The 22,444-nt window shown below is 35.9% G+C and overlaps 1 protein-coding gene across 1 annotated transcript; it reads left to right on the plus strand.

Annotated features, from left to right (window-relative positions):
• The first annotated feature begins 19 nt into the window (after positions 1–19).
• LOC112569067 (glycogen synthase kinase-3 beta-like) lies at positions 20–21,014 on the plus strand. The gene is made up of 9 exons (XM_025246726.1): positions 20–407; positions 5,193–5,383; positions 5,522–5,605; positions 9,063–9,173; positions 10,456–10,586; positions 12,444–12,550; positions 13,033–13,226; positions 14,259–14,445; positions 16,542–21,014. Exons 1-9 carry the CDS (start codon positions 323–325, stop codon positions 16,727–16,729), a joined length of 1,278 nt encoding a protein of 425 aa, XP_025102511.1. The 5' UTR covers positions 20–322; the 3' UTR covers positions 16,730–21,014.
• The last annotated feature ends 1,430 nt before the right edge of the window (positions 21,015–22,444 follow it).

Raw genomic sequence — 22,444 nt, forward strand, 5'->3', positions numbered from 1 at the left:
TCATATTTCGCTAATACATCCCCCATCATAGCACGGAACTGAACAGCCATTGGAAACAACATACAAACCTGTAAATTTGATAGTTCTTGTTTCATCTGCCTGTGATGAGTGGACTCTTTTGGTATACACTAAGTTTTCTACTTTCCCAAAGACACCGCCTTTACCTCAGATGCCCAAGGGAAGAGGCATCCTTGTTTCCCACGGTGGAATAATTTTGTGAAATATACTTCGTGATCGACCCTGGTTTCTCTTGAAATGTAACAGATCCCGTTGGATTACAGAGCGGAAGTGGGACTGATTTGAGAACTGAGTCGGGACTATAATGAGCGGACGACCGAGAACTACATCGTTCGCAGAAGGTGGAAAACCAGGTCAAAATACACCCTTTGGAGGCATGAGGACCATCAGTAAGTGTTGCATTTTTTGGGTCAGCCATGCTGTTTAGACCTTCAAAGATGGCGGTCGATCAATCTTCTGCATTGAAATACGTAGAACGATGCCTATGTTTTTAGCAAGTTTATGTAAATTTGCATCATCAATAGGTACTCTACCAAAGGGTCCGATCATTCGCCTTCAGTATACAATCTATTGCAAACGTTTTGTAATACATTTTATATTTCGCTGTGGGTGAAAAAAGTAAAGACAATCATTTCGCTGTGCAGACAACACTCCAGAGTCTGAAAGGTTTGTGTGCTACTAATCGTTTTTGACAAGGGAATAACATTTAGCGAGCTAGAATCAAAGTTATTTGTCAGATGCAACGTGAAAATAATTAACACTCAAACTTTGCGAGGTAAATTTAGTTTTACGATTAACCGTTGACATGAGTTGTCTTCTGGACCCTTTAAGTTCTGTTATTGTTCTTCACTCTGTATAAGGTAAAGAGTATACTTCTTCTAGATTGTTTCTTCTTTACCTCAGTGCATATTGTTTCATTATTCTACATGCTGACCATGTTACTACCCAAAAGGCGAATACTTGTGTTGAGGTAGTAAGTAGGTACAAGGTAATGCTTATTTGTGTAGATTTCATTAACAGTTTTATTTACTTTACCACATCTTGCCTACAAAGCTTCTGAAGCTTAATATTACTTTAGTATAGAACAGAAAAGTAGAATAATAATAAACACGAGAAATTCTACCATGGATTGATCTTTTCATAACTCTCGGTACATGTTTAAATGATGTAATTGCCATCTGGATTTCTTACACTGTTGACAATTTATGTGTATTCAGATTACATGAATTTGATCTGATGCAGTTATTGTTACAGATTGTAAAAACAAAAATTTTTCCTGAAATTTAAAGATAAAAAGGGACATGCAAATGTTAACCATTGATTTCAAAATGGGTACTGTGTCAGTTTAGTCTTGTTTAGAAAGAAATGGTTGTCTGCTTGTAACTGTCGATCGGTCTGCATTTATGCACTCATCAGCCACTAGTCTTAAGTGTCAGCATTTATTTTACTTGTTATCTGTGTTTAGTGTTTAAACATTGCACAAATGCCCAGCTAAATGCAGGTGGTTGAACTGACTCAACCTAGGCTCAAAGTAATATCTCTTATGGGTCGTTTTACCCCAAGACTATATTGTCCCACAGTCTCAGTCAAATCATCTGAGCTATGTCCACATTGTCTCAACACCAAAAGCCAAATCATCCCAGGCCCCTACCTATGTTGAAGCTGCTTGTTTAATATAAGGCAAATGATGAAAGCATGGTGAGGAGTTTTCCTGGAATATACATCCTTTGCATATTTACATGGTCCAAGTCTTGTTTTCTCTTAATGATCACCTTAGTTTGATTTCTGATATAATATTAAAATGGTTACATTTTGTTTTGATTCTTAATGTAATGTCTGCACCAAATAACAGTTTGCTGCAATATAATTTTTTATAAGCTTAAGTGTTTTCTATTTAAATTGGTATAGTAGTATCATTTGTGAAAATTGTCGGAAAGGTATCCCTTTTTTAATATTGAAAATGAATTTTTTTTTTTTAAGTATGCTGATTTATTAGGAAACTTAATGACAGTATGCAGTTTCTGAAGCCTTTCCTTTTGGCCTTTTTTTAATTTTTATTTTTTGCTTGGTAAAAGTTTGTTCAAAGGCCATTGTAACAACTACAAACTATTTAACTTCAGCATTTTATTGCATGTTAACATTAAAGCAAAGTATTTTGTGGCATAAATCTAATATTGAATAATTATTATTGTATTTATTTTTGATGAAACAGTTTAGTTGTTCAAATGTGCAGAATTTGATCAGTTTAGTTAGGCTATTGATCACCACTACCCTAAAAAGTAGGAACTGTTCAAGTGGATCACAAAAGAATTAAGGCTACTGCCAAGTAGAAAAGTGGAAAAGATAATATGTCGCACAAATCTACTTAGCAGTATTTTATTGTGACAGCAGTCTTTAAGTATATTACACTATAAAAGGTGCTTGATAGTGTTATAGGCTTTGGAGCACTAAATTACAAAGAACCTCTACAAAAGGGTCTTCCAATTTTTGTATGTGTAGCAGCTGACAAGATCATAAGTTTTTAAGGTGTAGATAACTTACCCTTACCTCCAGGGTATGCAATAACAAAACAAAAAAAAATTAATTCTTTTCAAATTAAATTAAAAATAGAATCATAATATAAAAGTGAAGAGTTTATACCCAAAAGGCTATAAGAGCAATAAATGTAAGTAGTCCGTCACGTCTGAGGTAGGGAGGGAGGAAGGGATATTGAGTCAACCACGCTTAAATCAATTTGGCCACTGCTCTGAGTTTATTTAACAACTGACGAGTCAACCACTGTTGACAAAAATAAATCAGCAGCAACAAATGCATGTTCACTATGGCACACAGAAATCACATTTTAAAACAGTGAAAAGAAGTGAATAGGTCAGAATTCTAGAATATATATAATATTTTAGCTTGTGTGAACACTCAGTCATTGAGAGACATGCAGCATCAGTAACAATAATGACCCCCAGATATCATCATTGAAGGTTTCATTGATGAATTTGCAGGGAAAAGTAGACATCACTGTTTATGTGTTAATATTATTACTTTGATCCTTGATGCCAGGAAACTTCTAAGTATTTGTTCTTGTTGCTGAGATTTCATGTTTTATATCCCAGGCGTATTCCACAATGTGATATAATTTCATGGGTTCGGGCACCAAATCCTTTAAATTTTAAGAGCTCCTTTTGGCAGATTTTGTGCTTTAAAGTCCCTTTAAATGATTGTACAAGCTTCTTCTAGACAGAAAACAATAAATATGAGACACATGTACCAGCAGGCAAAAGAACTGCTCTAGTCAGAAACTTACAGATGCAGGGCTTCTGCTTACGCAAAAAATTGCGTACAGTACGCATTAAAAGTTCGGAGGACACCTTCAATTTTCGTCAATGAGAACAGATACAAAATTGGGTAAGTGTAGTGTCTGACATCGTAGCCCAATCTATTGTTGTATGCTACAAGGTGAGAGTAACTTCCCTTGCACTGAGTTTTTTTCCCTTACCGGGAAGAGTTCATTAACCTATTTCCAAGATTGGTTGACAGCGTGATTAAAATCATCGTCCCAGAAATGGAAAGAAAGTGAGCACCCCAAGTACAGTGAGCATAAGCTCATCACAGATGCTTGCATAAACTTCACAGCACAAAAATCTCGCCGTTTCTGCCGAGACATTTCAGTGCTTTGTGTGTCTGAAAGACAGTTGAACAAAGTATGTTGATTTGTTGATATTTTTTCAGATTGTAAAGGGACCCCTTAGAGTTAGCCTGGGACCCTTTAGAAATCTGAAAAAGGGGTCCCTGGGACCCCAAAAGAATTTAACCTTAGCAGAAGCCCTGAGAAGATATTTGGTTTTCACATGAATATTCCTTTGTAAGAGTATTAGGGATGTAACTCATTTGTGTTATTTTTTTATTATTTGCATTCCTAAAGATAAGTAAATTATTATTGTTTAGATTTCAGGAAAATATAGTAGTTCCTTTTGAAGTTAATGAAATATTCAAAGTTATAACAGAAATATGTACAGAGTACTTTCACCCAACTTTTATAAACTGATTCTTAAAATGTATGAGTGCCTGCACTTTATGTTCGCATGTCATCAAATATTATGTTGAAAAAAAAGTTTGCTCCTGTTTTATATTATATTTCCAATCCAGCTTTTTCATACATATGTTTGCGTGTGGGTGAGTGGAATGTATTCATGTCTGTATGCTCTATGACTTTCTGTTGAATACTTATCTGAAGAACACAGCTGCGTTTAGTTTCTTAAGCACTGTATACTGGCCAAAATGATCTAAGGGCCTTGTTTGCCAATGTGAAGTGTACTAACCACCCAGCAGAAGGGCCTTCTTCATAATATTGCATATTCAGTCAGCAGTAATTCGTCTGTTTCATAACTTTACCAAATATAAAACCAGACATATATTACAGTATTTTAGTAACACATGGCTTAAATAGGCCATTATGCTGATGTGTACAGCATTTTTAAAACCAAATCTAGTGTTTTTAGCCTAAAAACAACAATATAACTTAAGATACAGCCGTATTTTTTTTTTTTTTTTTTTTTTACTTTAAAGATATTGAGATTTTTTAGTAAAAATGAGATTTCCACCTGTAACCATCAACTGGGAAAGATGTGGCAGTAGTCTAGATATATCCATAGTCCAGATATATCCTAGTTACAGAATCTTGTGTTATGCCCTACAGAATGAGACGGATGCAGGTATTTGATAAGATTGAAAAGTGTTGATGGAACAAGCATTTTTTTAAATGAATTTTTTTTTTATTTGAGGAAACGTTACCTACATCCTATCCATTCTAATATGCAAGCATTCATTGGTCTAAGGAGAATGATGAAAATAAGCTATCCAAACTGCCTTTTCAAGTGTCTTTGAGAGCATTAAGATAAACATGGATATTGGTTTTCTGAAATAGTAAATGCTTCTCTAAGAATCTTATAAAATGTTGTCAGATATAATTTTATAAACTTTTTAAAATTAATTTTTGCTTCTTTTGTTTATTAATGTTCTATCCTTTGATACCATTAAAGCATTTAGGTCATTATATCATGCCTCTTGGTTGTTAATAGTTGTCTTGGTTGATGGTTAATAGTAAGGTGTTTTGTCTCAGCTGAGAAACAGCAGCAAAAAACAAGTGACTATATGCAGTATCAAAGGGCTTAATTTTTCAGGTAAAGATGGAAGCAAGGTCACAACAGTACTGGCAACCTCTGGGCAGGGACCAGATCGGCCACAAGAAGTCAGCTATACAGATGCTAAAGTCATTGGCAACGGATCCTTTGGTGTGGTATACCAAGCAAAGTTAGTTGACACATCAGAGCTGGTTGCCATCAAAAAGGTTTTGCAGGACAAGCGTTTTAAGGTAATGATTACAAACTGTGCAGTAATTTAATTGTAGATTAAAAATATTTAACCTGCATCACTTATAATGAGTGTAACAGCATTTTTCCTGCTTTTTTGCAACATAGGTTTGTTGTATTTATGATGTTTTACATTGCAGAATCGTGAATTACAAATTATGCGTAAACTGGAACATCAAAACATTGTGAAACTGAAGTTCTTCTTTTACTCATCTGGTGAAAAGGTAAGAAAGACACGCCGAAAGAAGTGTTTTCTAGATGGTCATTTAAATATTTACAGTTTCTCTAACACACATAGGTCATTTTTAGTTAAAGATTTATTATTATATCCCCATGACATCATATATTTAATTTTCCAGCACATCTAATCCTAACAATGAAGCCAACCGGCAGACACTCATTGCTGCTTTGTAAGTGTTTTATCAGATCAGTCTGTGAAGAGAGGACTATCATCATTCCACTTAGCTCTCCCACCACTACTTCCAGATGAAGATGAACACCAAAACAAAGCTGATGAAAAACAAAGCAATCAAGTCCATGTGCTAGCTGGATGGTAGCACCTAGCAATCTGCTAAACTGATAACATTTGGAGAGCATTTTTGCCGAGTTCTAGACATTAGCTTCCAGCTAACGTGAATGTGCTCTTGACCCTGTCACTAGTCTAATGGCAAAAAAGAAGTAGGGGAAGTAGATAGCTTAGAGGTTAGAGGACTGGCATCTGAACCCAGAGGCACACTGGTTTGATGTCCGTATGGTGCAGTGGACTTCGCCCAGTTGACCCAACGTTTGGGAATGGGTACCTGATTCCATTGAGGGTTGGCGAAAGGTGATTCATCTGGATGGAGAGGATATGGACATTGCCCTCACAAAAAGCTGGCCCTGTGCAAAGTGTGGTCTCTTAACATCTCAGCTCCCCAATGTCCTAAACAAAGGTTGGAAGATGCTTTGGCCTAAAAAGAAGGGATTGCTGTTTATTCAGGTTTGTTGTAATAGTTTATTATTTAACTGTATAAAGATGGAAGCATAATGGACAAATCACTCATTGGTTTGTAAAGAACAGAGATCATTGTATATGCACATAACAGTGCTGCAGATATTGATAAAGAACACTTATACATCATTTTTAACTTGGATGACAAATCAGTACCTGAGAGTTTTAAACTTTTCAGCAATTTTTTTCGTACAGAAATCTTTCACCTCTTCACAGTTCATTTTCAAGCATATACAGTCAAATCTCGCTACTATGCCACCTACCGGGACCCAGCAAAAGTGGCATAGTAGCGAGAGTGGCATAGTAGCGAGGGTTCATAAAAACAGCTTTATTTGCTCAAGTTACCCGTCAGTCCAAAGCTCTCAAGGATTGTCGGCTGGCATATGTTCTTTCGGCGGATCTCGTACATCTCGTTGTCTAGTCGATGGCATGCTGGCATCACACCGAGCTTCCCGCTTCTCTGTTGTAAGAACTTCCGATGGTGCTTCAAGCTCGCTGGGCTTCCTCGATCTCGTCCTCTTCACTTTTTACCGGCTTCTCACTGCACAGCATCTCCGCAATCTCTTCCATCGTGAAAGACCCGCCAGTTGCGAGGCGCTCGTCGGCTTTGAGAAAGTCAGACAGCTCAATCTCCTCATTCTCGTGCATCTTTTCCTCGGCAGGTGGCATAGAAGCGAGAGTAGGTGGTAGCATAGTAAATTTATTTTGCATTGAATTTTGTCGGGACCGAGCAAAAGTGGTATAATACCGAGAGTGGCATAGTAGCGAGGTGGCATAGTAGCGAGATTTGACTGTAGTCAAAAATTGCATTGGCTTTTCAAGAAGCCTTAACACAAGGATTTAACATTTTATTCTGATACCCAGGTTTGCACTAATTTAAATTATTTTCAAAAAAAAATAAATAAACATGATAAGAAGGTAAATCAGTATTATAAATAAGGCCAAATGCAGCCCTGAAATTTGATGGCACTTTAAATTTTATCCATTTTGAGCTATGTCATATTATGAATGTTAAACATCTATCCACTCTCCAAGTTTTTTTGTTGTGTGTGGTTTTTTTTTTGCTTCTCAAAACCCTGTAGAAATGTACATTTTGTCTTTAAAGGCAGTGACTGATTTTATATTTGTTCTTGCTCTGTGCAGAATTACCAAAAATAGAGAACATTTGGAACATAGCAGAACAGTCCATGTTTTGAAATACCATCAGAAAAGAGCATTCATTTTCATTTTAAATGAGACCAAGTTCAGAGCCAGTGGAAATTTCCACACCCAGATTCTCACTTTTTTTTTTTCTAAGACAAAAAGCAAAAAATTTCCTGATACGGACAGCATGTATGAATTTTGAATATAACTATTTATTATCAACTACTACTTTTTTGAATATAACTATTTATTATCAACTACTACTGCCTTTGGCTGCATTAGAATCATGTGAACAAACTTCGGAAGTTTTCAGGTGTCCTACAAACCTTTTGTGCATGCCTTCCAAATGTAAAACAAATGTTGAACATAACTCAAAGCTAGTTAGAGGTTCTTTTCTTCTTGAGACGTTTACACTACATCAAGGGCTCATTTCTTTACAGAATTGTATGTGAAAGTAGGAAAATGACAACTGCATACTAAGACCGTTGTGAAGGCCAATTTTTTTTTTTTTAATGATATAAGTGCACCTAAATCTGCTGTAGAAATCACTATCAATCCTGTGGTGTCTTTAGGAGAAAAAAAAGCTTCAAATTTTACTACTTGGTAATGATTAGGACTAGGTGTGAATGCTTATAAATGTACTAGTTACACTGTTTTAAACCTTTACTTAATTGTAAACATACCATTTAGTGATTTCCAAACTTTAAAATGTAGAGTTTACTCATAATAGGAAAAAAGTTCTAAGTTTTTAAACTTGATTGTGTGCCATCTTTGATTGTTTCCATGGTAACTGTTTGTATGATGTGTCAAAAAAAAATAATTTTTTTTTTGCTTCAAGCTAGGGAAATGTAAATTATATCAAAACGAATAGATGTATATTTTTCAGGATGTGTCTGGTCTTAAAGCTCAATGTTAAGAAAATGAAACTGCACTTTCTTGTAAATCCAAAGGAAATAAAATATATCAGATTGTATTTTCAAAAAAGAAATTTTTGCTAGTGGCTTACTCACAGTTATTGATTACTGTGGTGATTAGTCCTGTATTAAATGGATTTTTATTATTGCACACCCTATAGCAATGAATAAACATGTCTTATGATGCTTAAACTTAAGTGTTACAAAAAGGCTTGAAAAGGATATAAAAAAAAATGCTGGCTGTATTTGTGACTTGTGTCGCAGTCATGTTTGTAAAGAATAGTACAGCCACAAAAAGTAAAATCTTCAAATTATTTCCTGTTCCTGCATTAAAGGATGCAACTGTTTGTAAATGTTATTCACCTAGCTAAGTAACTGTTTTGTTTACATGGTTTTGTAGCAAAAATTATTGAATATGATAGGCATGAGTGGGTGGCTCAGTGTTAATAGTTGCTGACATATTTGTCCAGCCCAGACTCAAAGAGTTAAATTGTAAAGAGTTTATTGAGAAAGTTTATCCTGTGGTATTTCTTATATTCAATTTACAATGTTCAGTATATAATTTAGCTTTTGCATTTTGTTTTATTTTTTCACATGTTAATGCAAAAATAATAGGGTTTTCTCCTTCTGCAGAAAGATGAAGTGTTTCTTAATCTGGTCTTGGAATATGTACCCGAGACTGTGTATCGCGTGGCACGTCATTACAGCAAATCCAAACAAACAATCCCAATACTCTATATCAAGGTATGCCATTTTTTTTAAATGCCTGTGATAGTGTTGACTTTACAACAATCATTCGTTTTATATATTTTTTATTAGGTTTTCACTTTCTTTTCATCAAAATAGCTCTATGCAAAATTCCATCTTTATTTCTTTCTTAAAGTCTGAATTTTTTAGTCTGTGGTAGAAAACAATGGTTCAACTCAAGGAAGGTAAGCACACACTTTGCTGGCTACCCAAGTGGCCATTATTATTTAAATGGCTTCCATCTGGCCCCACAAGTACTCTCACATCATGCTGCATCTTTGAGGAGGGATACGCCTCTCCACAATTTTTTTATTTTTATTAGTTTGTTGTGTTTTTGGTGCCTGTTGTGTAGGCTGGTGCTTTTTTTTGTTGCATCGTTACTTTGCAGGACTTTTGTTTTCTTTTGCGACTTTTGGATTTTCCATCAACTTCTGGTGTTTACTGCGTAACTGTTTCTTCTGGAGATCTTGAAGATTGCACAGTCAGTCCTATGCTTTAAAAATGTTCATGCAGTTTTCCTCTGCTCTGTGATTGAATCGATACGAGTAGTCTTCTGGCGATTTTAGCTCCCTTGACCCCAGTCTCTATTGATCTCTTCTGCATTCCTACTGATGACACACTAGCTTTCTGAGCTGTAGATCTGAACTCCCGTTGGGAGCCAGCACGGGGCCCAGAGCAGACAACTTGCTAAAACAAGTACCTGGTAAAGTTTATAGATTCAAGAGTGAAAAATCAGTAATAAAGCATTGTGCTTGTTCCAAATCTCAGCTGTCTGATTCTCCACCAGCAAATCAGTCTTATGACATCACCTGCCCACCACTGGCAGAAAACAAGGTGAAGATCACTCTAAATATTAGTGGGTCATTGCCATCAAAAGTGATCATCGTCCGGTTTGACAGGGTGGCCTGTGTCTATCAGCTATATACAGGAATAGACAAAAGTCACAAAGATAAGACCTCAGTGTATCTAGCTCATCACTCGCCAGCAGGACTGCAGGTGGCTGTTAAATGGATTGATTTAGAAAACTTACATCACTAGTTATCTAATGTACAAAAAGAAGTTATATTAACCAAGCAGTTACAACATGAGACTATTTTCCCACATAACTGTGGTCGCCATGAATTGTGGACAGTCATGCCTAGCGCTTTTAGCCCGACTTTAATGGTGGGGTAAAACACTATACAAATCAACATATTATTCTTTCCTGTCAGAAAGTTTGGCATGTAGATGTGTAGACTGTCAAACTAATAATGGTGAATAATAATCATGTTTGTTGCAGCTATATATGTACCAGTTGTTCCGAAGTCTGGCTTACATTCACTCACAGGGAGTATGCCACCGTGACATTAAACCTCAGAATCTGCTGTTAGATCCGGAAACGGGAGTGCTCAAATTATGTGATTTTGGAAGGTAAGACGTTCGTTTGTCAGCATACTTTATAAATTTTGAAAAATAACAAAACTGGGGAATAGAGGAGGTTTGGTGCTCTATGGTGTAAAATAAATCACTGCAAGAGTGATTTCATGCTATGGTTTTCTATTTATACCAGCATAATGTAGACGTGCTTGGGAACAAAAGGAAAAATTGGTTGCATACAACTGCATGTGTGATTATAATTTCTTACTTGTATATGTATATTAGTGGCTTTTTTTTTTTTTTTTTTTTTTTTTTTATCATGCTGGTACAAATTACTGTTAATTGTTGAGGTAGATGCAAGAGGCGCATGTGGTTAGGCAGTCTGCTTATTTGTATCTGATTCTTGTATCATCCAGCTCAGAACTTGCACCGAAGCAGTTTAGTTCGCAAAGCATTTATATAGTGTATGCAGTATTTATACAGGAGTATCACTGTGTGTCAAGGATCATATATAGAGGAAATTGCTGACAGGCTAAATTTTTCACTGTGGCTTCTAGAACAGGATCTTAACAAATCAGTTTCTGGTTTCACTGTCAGCACAAAGAGGAAGAAATCTCACATTGACAGCCATTCAAAATCTCAGGTTTCTGTTTATGGCTCTTTAAGCCAGGGAGAGTGAAGGTCAGTGACTTTTGCAAAACCAAAGAAAAAAATCTCCTTAAGCAACAAGCATCTAGGAAACATAGGGTTGATGCTAAGAATCTAGGCATGATCTGTCCTCACTTTCTGTGCTTCTATATTTTGGCTTTCAAAGGGCTCACCAAGACCTAACAGCTTACTACATCACAAGAGATAAAACGTTGGTCTTCGCCAACCTCCAGCAGTCCAGTTTATTATCTATGGTCCTTGCTGGTGTAATGAACCATTTAAAATAAAAATGTCTTTTTTGTTTAGTAGCAACATTTGCATTGATCAGAAGCATGTGGTAAAAAGTAATGTACTTATTGCTAGTTGCTTTTCCTTAGTCATAGACATTACTAAGACTGTTACTACTTCAGTCATTTCACTTATTCTCCCCTTTTAAATACCATTCTTTCTTTAAATTATAAAGCACTTATTAATTCTGCAGAAAACCAGTTAAATGAAAATTTTAATTTTTTTAAAGTTTCAATAACTACTTTTTATACTTTTCAAGGAATGTTTTTTTGTGTGTGTGTTTTTTGTTTGTTTTTTTGTTTTTTTTTTTTTTTCCTTTGTCGGTGAATGAGAGAGGTAAGACCTGTAAGTCATGGACAACAGTAAAAGATTTTCTGAAAGTACTTCAAAAATGGTTACAAAGGGATCAGAATCTTTATATATCTAGGATTTCTCAAATGTTGCCTTTTGTTTTTTTTTGTTTTTTTTAATTGAGAAAAGAATTTCACTGCTTATAATTTTTTTTTTAAGTTTTAGCTTCCTTTTGGGAGATTAAAACAATTTTCCGTGGGTCTATACATATTTAAGGTTTTTGCAATCTGGTAGCTGCTTTTTATGTTTTTATGACTTTCAGTAATGTCTTTATAGGAACCCAACTCACAAGATTTTATATCTTCAGATAAAGTTAGAAGATATAGAGGTTTCCTTTAATAGACTCTATAATGCGGGCCATCCCTTTTAAAGCGGGGTTGGGTTTTTTGGTTGGTTTCTTCTTTTTTTTAATTTCAAGAAGTTGATCTAGTGAGTGACTGTTTGCTACATATTTATCAGGATTATATTTTAAAATACTGCGCTAATTTCCAGTTCATTACAAGCTGTGCTGCTGACAAAATTTACTTTGTATTTAATAAAGCTGCAGCTGCCTGATTCTTCCCAAATGCTGTGACTGTCAGGAAACAACATATTGAAAGGGGCATTTATTCATGATGTGTGCAGTGCCAAAGTATTAGTACGTGGGGAGCCTAACGTATCGTACATCTGTTCACGCTACTATCGTGCACCAGAATTGATATTTGGTGCCACAGACTACACATGTCAGATTGGTAAGCTTCCTGCATACACTTCTGAAATGTTAATAACTTCTGGGGAGCTGATAGTTTTCCAGCAGTTTGAATTGCATGGGGCATTTTAATATTGTAGTATACTCATCCAGTGATTTGTTTTTATCTTTTTTACAAATCAGACTTCATTTGTATACCCATATTTTTTCCTTGTCAAACAGCACAACAGTTTGTCATATTTAAAAAAAAATTATCACTTTTAGTCAGCAAGAACATTTATATTTATATATACTTGTTACTTATTACATAGACCAGCAGCACAGTGAATAAACCGTGGTGTCATTTTACTCATTAGATCCTGAGGGTGTCAGAAAGAAGTAATCATCTAAACAGCTAAGTGTAATGTAACACTGGCCATCCTAATGGGAACAGAAGTGTAATGGTCATAAATGACCAGTAAAGTGGGAGTTTTAAAGGAAACAGTTGCTGCATACATTGATGGCTTTGTTTTGTTTTCTCTCCAGACGTGTGGTCCGCAGGGTGTGTGCTGGCAGAGCTGTTACTAGGGCAGCCCATTTTTCCAGGCGACAGTGGTGTTGACCAACTAGTGGAGATTATTAAAGTCCTTGGTACACCTACACGTGAACAGATCCGTGAGATGAACCCCAATTATTCTGAGTTCAAGTTTCCTCAGATCAAGGCTCATCCTTGGACCAAAGTAATTGATTAATTAATTGTTCGAGTGGATGTCAAAGATCTATTACAGTTAGGAATGTAATAACATCCCATTTTTATTTGTTTGTTTGAAATGATGCTTTTTAAATAACATAAGCAAATTGTCATTTATCCACCTGGTCTTGTCATTGTGTGTATGTGTGTGTTTTTTCAGGCCTGTTTAGCAGTTCAAATTAGCTGTACTCGGTACAGCAGGTCATCGTAATTACAAAACGATGTAGTGTGGCAAAACAGTTGGAAATTTAGTTTTTTTTAAATTTTTCCTCTCTCTCTCTTTTTTTTTTTTTTTTTAACCCTAGATTTATATTTCTTTCTCATTATCTTTCTGCTTCTTATCGATTAGTTGGAGGGAGATTGTCAGTCAAAGATAATGTAAAATTTATGCCAATCGACTGGTAAAAGTAGCAGCCATTCAAAAAATAAAATCTCTTATTCAATGACTTTATTACTTTTCTGTTCATTCCAAGATGCCAAAAAAATTTATTTCAGTAAACCTAAAAAACAATATTTTTTTTTTACATTCGCCTTTTTGCATTTATAAATAATTGACAGCAATTTTCATCAAGACAGTTTCCTTCCAGTCATGGGTTTCAAATGGCACAAAAAAAAAATCTCTAATCATTGCTAGTGAAGCAGAAATCTACACGGAGAACATCAGTAAGAAGTCAACAGCTTTTGGTACCTGAGAGCCACCCTGTCCGTAGATGGCTAACTGCGCTCGGAGAAATCTGCATCAGCATTGCAACAGTAACAGTAGTAATTGCAAGGCTAATAAAAATTTGATACAGCAGTACCATCAGATTTGCTAGGAAATATCGACTGCACTTAACCCTTACAATTCCCATTCTGCTTTATTGACTTAATTTCGAGATGTGGAGTCTGCTTGCCAATACAAAAAAAAGGTATCTGGGGAAATGGATTCAGAAATTTAAATATAGGTAACTTTCATTTTACCTTTAAATTTCTGTATCTCCTAGTTGGCATTTCACCCCTCAAAAAAAAAAATCTTTTTCAGGTTTTTCGCCCTCGAACACCACCAGAGGCCATTCAGCTAGTGAGCCGCTTACTAGAGTACACCCCATCAGCTCGCATACAACCTCTTGAGGCTTGTGCCCACTCATTCTTCGACGAGTTGCGGGACCCAAACACTCGACTACCTAATGGCAGGGAACTACCACCTCTCTTCAACTTCACACCTACAGGTGGGACAGGGCAGTGACCTGTGTGCTGTACAAGTGGTCTGTGTCACCCCTGATGACCTTAACGTTAAGCTTTCCACATTTGTGGCAGTAGCTTAGTGTTGCTGTTAACCATCTGCCTCATTTTCAGCACTTTTAGGGGAAAGGGAATGGATGAGTCGAGATTTTTTTAATGTAGCTAGCTCACTTTGATGTCAGCTATTTGCAGTTCCTGGGAATGAAGAGTTTTTGACTGGTGTGTGCATTGTAAAAGGAAGAGATAGACATGGAGGGAAACACAAAGAGCAAGAAAGAAAGGTGCGTCTTAACAAGGGGAAGAGAATATGAATGCTTACTGCCTGCCCTCTATCTCCTGCTGGTGTTTTAATGAGAGATCCAAGTTCACGTTTCTGTAGATAACTGCTGTTGGTAGCCATAAACTGTGCTGATTTGTGTGTAGTTTCTTTCTTGGCATTTGTGAAAGCTTGTTCTCACCATTGGATCAGCTCACTCATCTGTGAGTTGCTTATTTATTATGTGATTTAAACCATATTCTTGCCCCTGTCATGCTGTCTTAAAGATTTGTGTTCATTAGCAGGCCTTTCAGGTTGGAATACAGTCCACAAGATTGTCTGCTTCTACAGCTGCTAAATATTAAATGTCAGATAATATCAAAATATTGTAAATACTGCTACATAAATTTTACTAGCGCTTAACTCATGTAAATTCTTTTTCGCCATAACAGGCGTGTGTCACTGGCTGTAAAATATATTCTTGTATGGTTTGTGCAGGAGTTGTTTTGGCTCTGTTTCTGTTTTGGAGGCATAAGAGTTTCAGTCAAGATTTGACTTGACAATATGACTGAAAAACTTATAATCAAAAAGATGTGACAGACTGTTTTGTATTTGGATTGTGGAGAAGACCGTTTGGTTGGACATGAATACTGAAATAAACTGTTGTGATTTGACGCTTGAAGTGTGTTAATTTGGTTTTGCTTCTGTAGATAGTTCCCATTAAGGAGCAAGCAGAGGATGGGGCCCGAGAGAAAAGCAAGTGACCAGGGAGAAAGCTTGCAGCCATTGGTCAGAAAGAGTGAGAATGGATCAATGAGTGGTTCAAAACTTAATTACACATTATGAAAAAAAACGCTTCATTCTCTCAGATTTTTATTTTTCAACTATTAAAACGTATGTAAAGGCATATTGTTACAAATGCATGCATGCCATAACAATGCGCACTGCTGTTTTGGTAGTAGCAAGGACTCTTGACAATAAGCTTTTCAAGCAGAAAAGATAGAAACAACCAGATGGATATTTTACAATGGATGTGACATGCAGTGTTAATCTTGACAACTTAGGTTCATGGGCAACACCGAAGTCTGTCATGTGCTGATCAGTAATTATAAGAAGGCTTTAGCATCTTTGCTGTTATCGTGCCACATCGCAAGAGAAATACACATGGAGAATATTCACTTTCAACCACTAGCAGTAGCCTCAGTTTGGTGATGTTTATATTCTAGTTGATGAGGTGTATGTCTTAAGGAACATATGTTTTACATATCTATATCAAGCTATTGCATACTGTATTATATATTTATATGTGCTATTTAGAATTAAAGAGCTTGACTGTTCCATAAACAAGTTATGTTGAGTATTTAGCACTAAACAACTACTTTTTTTTATATTGTAACAGTTTAATTTCACAGACTAAGCTTCAAAGAGAAAACAGTTTTTTAATGTCAATACTCTTTGAAATAATGCAGTCTCTTGCTCATGGTAGTCTTAGAATGCGTGCATGAACATATATATATATTTAAAGCGTGAAATTTTTTTCCTGTTATCAGTAACCCATTATTTACTTGAGAACTGCATGAGTGAAAAGTGATCTAGGTTCTTTTATCTGAACTTTTTATATTCTTGATCCTCGGTTTTTTCATGCCATGTTTTTTCCACCATAGTTAGGTAACCAGGACTTCCAACAAAAGAAGAGGATAATAGGTCTTGCAATGTTCAAGAGAGCTGTTTCCTGTCCTAATTCTTTGGCCAAGATTTAAAAAAACTAAAAAATTGAATACTTGTCATTTGTTCAGTTTTGATATGTCATGTTTCTCCCTTTTACAGAACTGAGCATTGACCATCAGCTGAATGCAGTTCTGATACCTCCTCACGTACGCTCTCAGGGAAGCGAGAATTCCCTTGGCCCGGGACCTACCAATAAGGAAGGAGGGACAAATTCACCCCCTGCCCTAGGGGAGGCAACCACTGGCGGGCCGGCTCAGGGAGCGCAAGCAGCTGGGACTTCAGCATGATAAGAGCAAGTCTTTTAGCAAAACAACTCCACCCCAGTTCCCTTCTTCAGCCAGCCAACTGTCATGTTTAGATCATTGCTGCTTTTTTTTTTTTTTTTTTTTGAAAGTGCGGTTGTTGTTTTTTTTTTAAATTTTAGTGATTTGACATCCAGGTTAGGACACAACTGTCTTAACACATCAGCATACAGTTACTTTGCAGGGATATGGCAAGTTTCTTTTTTAATGTGTTTAAAAGATTGAGGCAAAGACTCGACAAAAGAGGAAATTAAGCATTGGAAAAGAGCTTGCAGTAGGCTGTGGGAACAGCAGATTGTACTTTAACGAGATGACTGCCTAACAATGTGAGCTTTGCGCAGAAGTGTGAGGAAGCAACTGCCAGAAACTGATTCATTTGTACACCCTCCACTTCCTTCCAACCTCATTTGATTTTTTTTTTTTTTTTTTTTTACCCAAGCACAATTTCTTTAGTGTTGTGTTCTGTTGGTGTGCAAGCTGTGATTAGAATTTTGCCCCCACCCCCACATTTTTTTTTTTTTTTTTTTTTGCAAGGGGTTTGGGGTAATGATTAAGGAAGTGTATTTTGTGAAAGTGATCAGGGAGTGCTCCACCTGTTTTTCACATTTTCTATGACGACATTCTTTGGCTTTCTAACCACCATCTTTATCCTGTGATTTTGTAGTGTTACCATGGATTTCAGGGAAAGAAATTCAGTCACATTTCTCCCCAATGGTAGAGATTTCTTATTATCTTGTTCCTCACTTGCTGCATGGTCAGTTCTGTCCTCTGTTTTGGTTCTATTTGATAGCGGATGTCTTGCAGAGAGAGCTTTGGTTCATGTTGACTACAGAATTCATTATATTTGCAATTGTAGTGATAGAATGTAGGGAGTGATTTGGTGCAAGAATGAATTAGGCTAATTTCTAGGACTGACTGGATTGGCAGAAATTCCATATAGAAAAAACCAGTTTTATATTTGGATTTGTTTTCTCTTGGCCTTTTTTTTCCTCGCTCTCTCTTTGTACCATACTTATCTTGTTGCCCTATTTATTAACGGAAAACTTGCAAAAAGATGTCTATTACTTTATCAGAATGCATTAAGTGAACTAACTGTATGCTCTTTTCAGAAGAGAGTTATCTTTGCTCTTTTTTTATGTGTTGAGAAGGTGTTAACTCATCACCAATAAATGCAGATCTAGATGTTGAATAGTTGAGGAGAGGTGTCATTGAATTATGAAGCTGCATTTTGAAGTCCGCTGGATTTTTTTCTTTCAGCTGTAATAAGCATTGGAGTGCATGTGTGTGTGCATAAATGCACATTTCTTCTAAGCCAGTAAGAGCTATTTCAAATGGAGTGTGCTGGAAGAGCAACAGGAAGAGTTAGCTGTTCTTGTGTTAAAGAGCTGTAAAGACATACTTTGTAGTGTGAAGACAAATATTACTATGTCAGTACGACTTTGTACTTTCAACCAGTTTATGTTGCCCAGGATTCTTTGGGTACTGTACTTTTGGATAACTTGGGTGTTCATATGATGGATAAGTGTATAGCAATGGTCTATTTTGGTGTGCAAGCGAGTTTTTAATGCCATTTTTAAAAATACATTAATTGGTCAGAATGCATTATAATATGTAGCATTGTCTTGTTTGCCACTTCTGTACTCTCTATTAAAATTTGCTTTGGGTGTGAAGATTATTAAGCGTCATCTCAGCAACTTAACATTTTAAATGCCACTGTTTGTGCAGAAATGGCAAAGAAATAATCTCATTTTGTCAGTGATGGATTTTTTTTTTTTTTTTTGGGTGGGTTTTCGAGTGCGAAAATTAAACTACTTAGAACGAAAGAAAACAAGGTTATTGGAAACAGATCATTTTATATTTGTGCTTATTGATTGCAGATATGACAGTTCAATGCACTGTATGAAACATTTCCCTCCTATATTCTTTTCATTCCTTTTACATTTATGAACCTAACCACCACTTTTTATCCTGCCTGTCCCAAAATGTTTAGTTTTGTAAAACTAGTCTATTAGGTAGCAGCAGATAGAAATTGACAGAAGTAGAGTTACTAATTCTGCTTTGTCAGCTGGGGAATATTGTGTGCATGGGGTATTGTGTATGCATATTTGTTGAAAACAGACTTGTTATCTTCTGAAAGAATTAGCATTTGTGTTTTAATTGATAGTTGGATTTGTGAGTCTTGTTGTAGGTACACTGCAGTGGCCTCCTTTCTCTCTCATTTGTGAGTAAATTGGTGCAAGTGTTTTGTAGTGTCTGAGAGTCCTTTGCAATATAATGGTTCCAATTGTTAAATGGTTACAATTCCCTTTGTCTTTTATTTATGATGTGATTTATTGCTCCCGATGTTGGAATCTTTTAAAAACAACTTGATTTTTCAAAATTAGATTCTATCTTGTGTATATTTTTTGCAGGGAACTGGTTGTTTTTCTCAAAGTAACTTAAGAAATGTCCAAGAAGTTATTTCCTACACAAGTCAGTAGTGCTGAGTCCAAGAAAGAATTTGCTTATCTTTATAAGACAGTACGTTTTATAGGCAATGATGGGTGGAGTCTTAGAGGATTTTTCCAAACCACAATTCCATGTGCTTGTGCTAATGAAATCAGAAGAGATGTTTAACCCAGAGGAAATAACACATGGCCTACGCTTTAACAGGTCGGAGTAAAATGTTTAAAATGAAACCTGTTGCAGTAGTGTCCAGAAAATCTAGAAGAATGCATTCTAGGACATGGTCATGTTGATGGACATGTATATGGGGCTTATGCATAACTAGGACGTCTGAAGAATTGACAGTGTCAAGAAACAGGAGAGATCAAAAGCTGGTGCAGATGCCTATGGGAGGGATGGGGGGCTAGGCATATTTATCAGGGTATGTCTTGTGATCATGCCTGCTTCTCTGCTATTGAAACAAAGTGTCAGTAATTAGCAGCAGATATTGTCATCACATATTTATTGATGGTTTGTATGGAAGAATGAGTGAGCGCTTGATCTGATGTTTCCTATTGGTAGAAAAGCAATGGGTGTGAGTAGAGACATCAAAGCCTTCCCCCTCCTCTCTCCTCAGCACATAGACCCCCTTTTTAAAAATAAATTCCTAAAATTTCATCTTGAGCAGAAATTGTTTCACTTAAGGTAATTTCCTGCTTGCTTACTCATACCCTGGCATATGCAAATATGATGTGCACATTTTTCATTTCTGTGGTTTTGGGGGTACATGTATAAACATAGTGTACCAAGGCAGTGTCACTGAATGTGGAGAGGGCGCTCCTGGCTGACTTGAATTTTTTTTTTGGTTTTGTTTTATGAAGATATCAGTGGGGTGGTGATTTTTCTGTTTGCTTTTTAATCCCTACCTTTATTTTACTCACGTTTTAGATCCCAAGGAGTGTATGGGAGGTTTCATATCTGTATGACTAAATGTGACAGATCTGTGGGCATGGTCATCAGTCAAAACTGGCTGAGAAATGTTTTAAGTCGCGTTATAGGCATGCGCACAACAGATGCACTGTTGTGTACCCTAAGGGGCAGGTGCACACTTTCTACAAAGAAAAGGGTTCAGTTTTAACAGTTTTATAGATGGCAGGGTTGTTTGTTTTTTGTTTTTTTTTTTTTTTTCCTTGCAAGTATCAATAAGGGCATGTGGAAAGGCTTTTGAGTCCTCATATCTTTGTTTTCCAAATTTCAGCATTCATTTGATTTTACAAAAGAGCCTCACCACACAAATGACGTTTTATTTTAGATTCTAGATGGTCTTTGTATGTAACAGTGTAATATATGAGATTCGGTAAATAAAAAAACGTTCACAGATTGACACATGCTGTGTCCTTTCCGTTCTGTACATATTCTTGTGCATGTATATTTGCTGCACGGATCTTGTAAATTGGTGGTTTTGGGGAATGCTTCAGTCATACCTTTTTGTAATGCATGTATGAATGTGACGGTTGACCATCACAAAGCGAGAAACATCTCAAATCTTTGGAATCGAACACCTTTCTCCAACATGGTATATTTCCCCTTGCCTGCCACCTTTTTTGCAGCACACACAGACTCCGATTACCATTTGATTATTGTACAAAGTATTGGTGTGTAAACTTCGCCAGTGCATAGTTCCTGTAAACCAGCAGAGATGAATGGATGATGAACAAAATGTTAATCTTTTCATTGTGACCTATGTGCAAAAGGGACAGATACATGGCAAGTTTGATTTCTCACTTATATGTGAATGGTATTGATGTTTCACTGAGATAGCGAATAGAAAAAGTTCTGAAATGAATGATTTATTTGTATGTTTTTAATTGGAGAGAATGCTGCATGTTTTCTATATTAGGGTTGTTAATTGCAATGTTTTTCTTTCGCTTTAATATCCACCCAAAAAAGTGTCATTTCCAGATACAAGTCATTAGTTCCCCATTCCAAGATGCCTTTATTAAATTTTGATGGGTCTTGCAGCCAGTTTTACTATGCACAAACTAGTCATGTGATTTACAAACAGAGAAATTTTATTTTTAAAAGAGCATGTTTAACTCTCTGTATATGGCCTCATGGATTTCGAAAATATCTTGAACCTCATCTATAAAATGCCACTCTGTTTTAAAACATAAAAGTTATTTTATTACTTTAGGGGTACTTAAAAATGTTTGAAAATTTATATAATTGGACTTAAGTACAAAAAAGTTTCAGAATATTAAAGTACAATAAAGAGAAAAAAAGGAGACAAAAGATCACTTGCCTTCCTTCCCATTAGCTATCATTGTGCGTACAAATTGTTTTTGCTGTTTAGTGGTGAAATGCTGATTTTGAGTCCGAAGTGTAAAGTTTCTATAAAGAGGATGAGTCTTTTGTAGTTTCTTATAAAAATGATAACAAGGGAAGATAATTATAATGGAATCTAAATCATGTGACCACTAATTGTGACTAAAAAATGTAAGCTGTACTTTTCCTTAATAATGTCTTGGAGTATATTCCACTAATGTTTATGAAGCGTACCTTCTAATTTTTATAGTGATTTCGTTTTTACGAGTTTTTATTAATGTTTATTTAACCGTCTCATTTGGATTTTCAGATACACCCTTTGTGTAGCAACTCTGTATTCAAAAGGTAAATAAAATTTAAAGGAACAAAATTTAAATATCCTGTAAAAAATTTAATATTTAAAATATTAGAAATGCTTTAGTTTGAAGCAGAAGACAGTTCCATTCATGCTACCCCATTACTTTAGTAGTTATGCCAAAATATATTAGTAAAAATGTGTCTATATAGCTCATTTTCTTTTTACATTTTATACCTTGAAAGTTAAGTCCGTTTTCTTTATCAGCGAAACTATATTATCTCTGCATTTACGAAGAAATTTATTGTTACAACCAAAATCAAAGTAATGAAGGAAACAAAGCATCTTTGGAGAGCAATATTTATAGTAAACGGGAATAAAATTTAGAAATATTCGGTATTCTATAGACAACTGCATGCATTTTAACCTTTTTGTGTTAAAAATCTATGGTATGAATTAAGGGAAGGAACTGCGGTTTCCACCCACCCACAGGATTGCTGACCTTGGCATTTCAAGCCAGCGCTGATTGCAAGGTTACCATCTGAAATGAGTTGATCCTGAGCCATGTAAATACCAATATATTTCAGAACAAATATATTCTGGGACACTTCAGGCAACTGTAAGATGTATTGATTTTGTATTCCTTTTTCTACCCG

Source organism: Pomacea canaliculata, linkage group LG7, assembly GCF_003073045.1.
Source record: "Pomacea canaliculata isolate SZHN2017 linkage group LG7, ASM307304v1, whole genome shotgun sequence".
Lineage (NCBI taxonomy): Eukaryota > Metazoa > Mollusca > Gastropoda > Architaenioglossa > Ampullariidae > Pomacea > Pomacea canaliculata.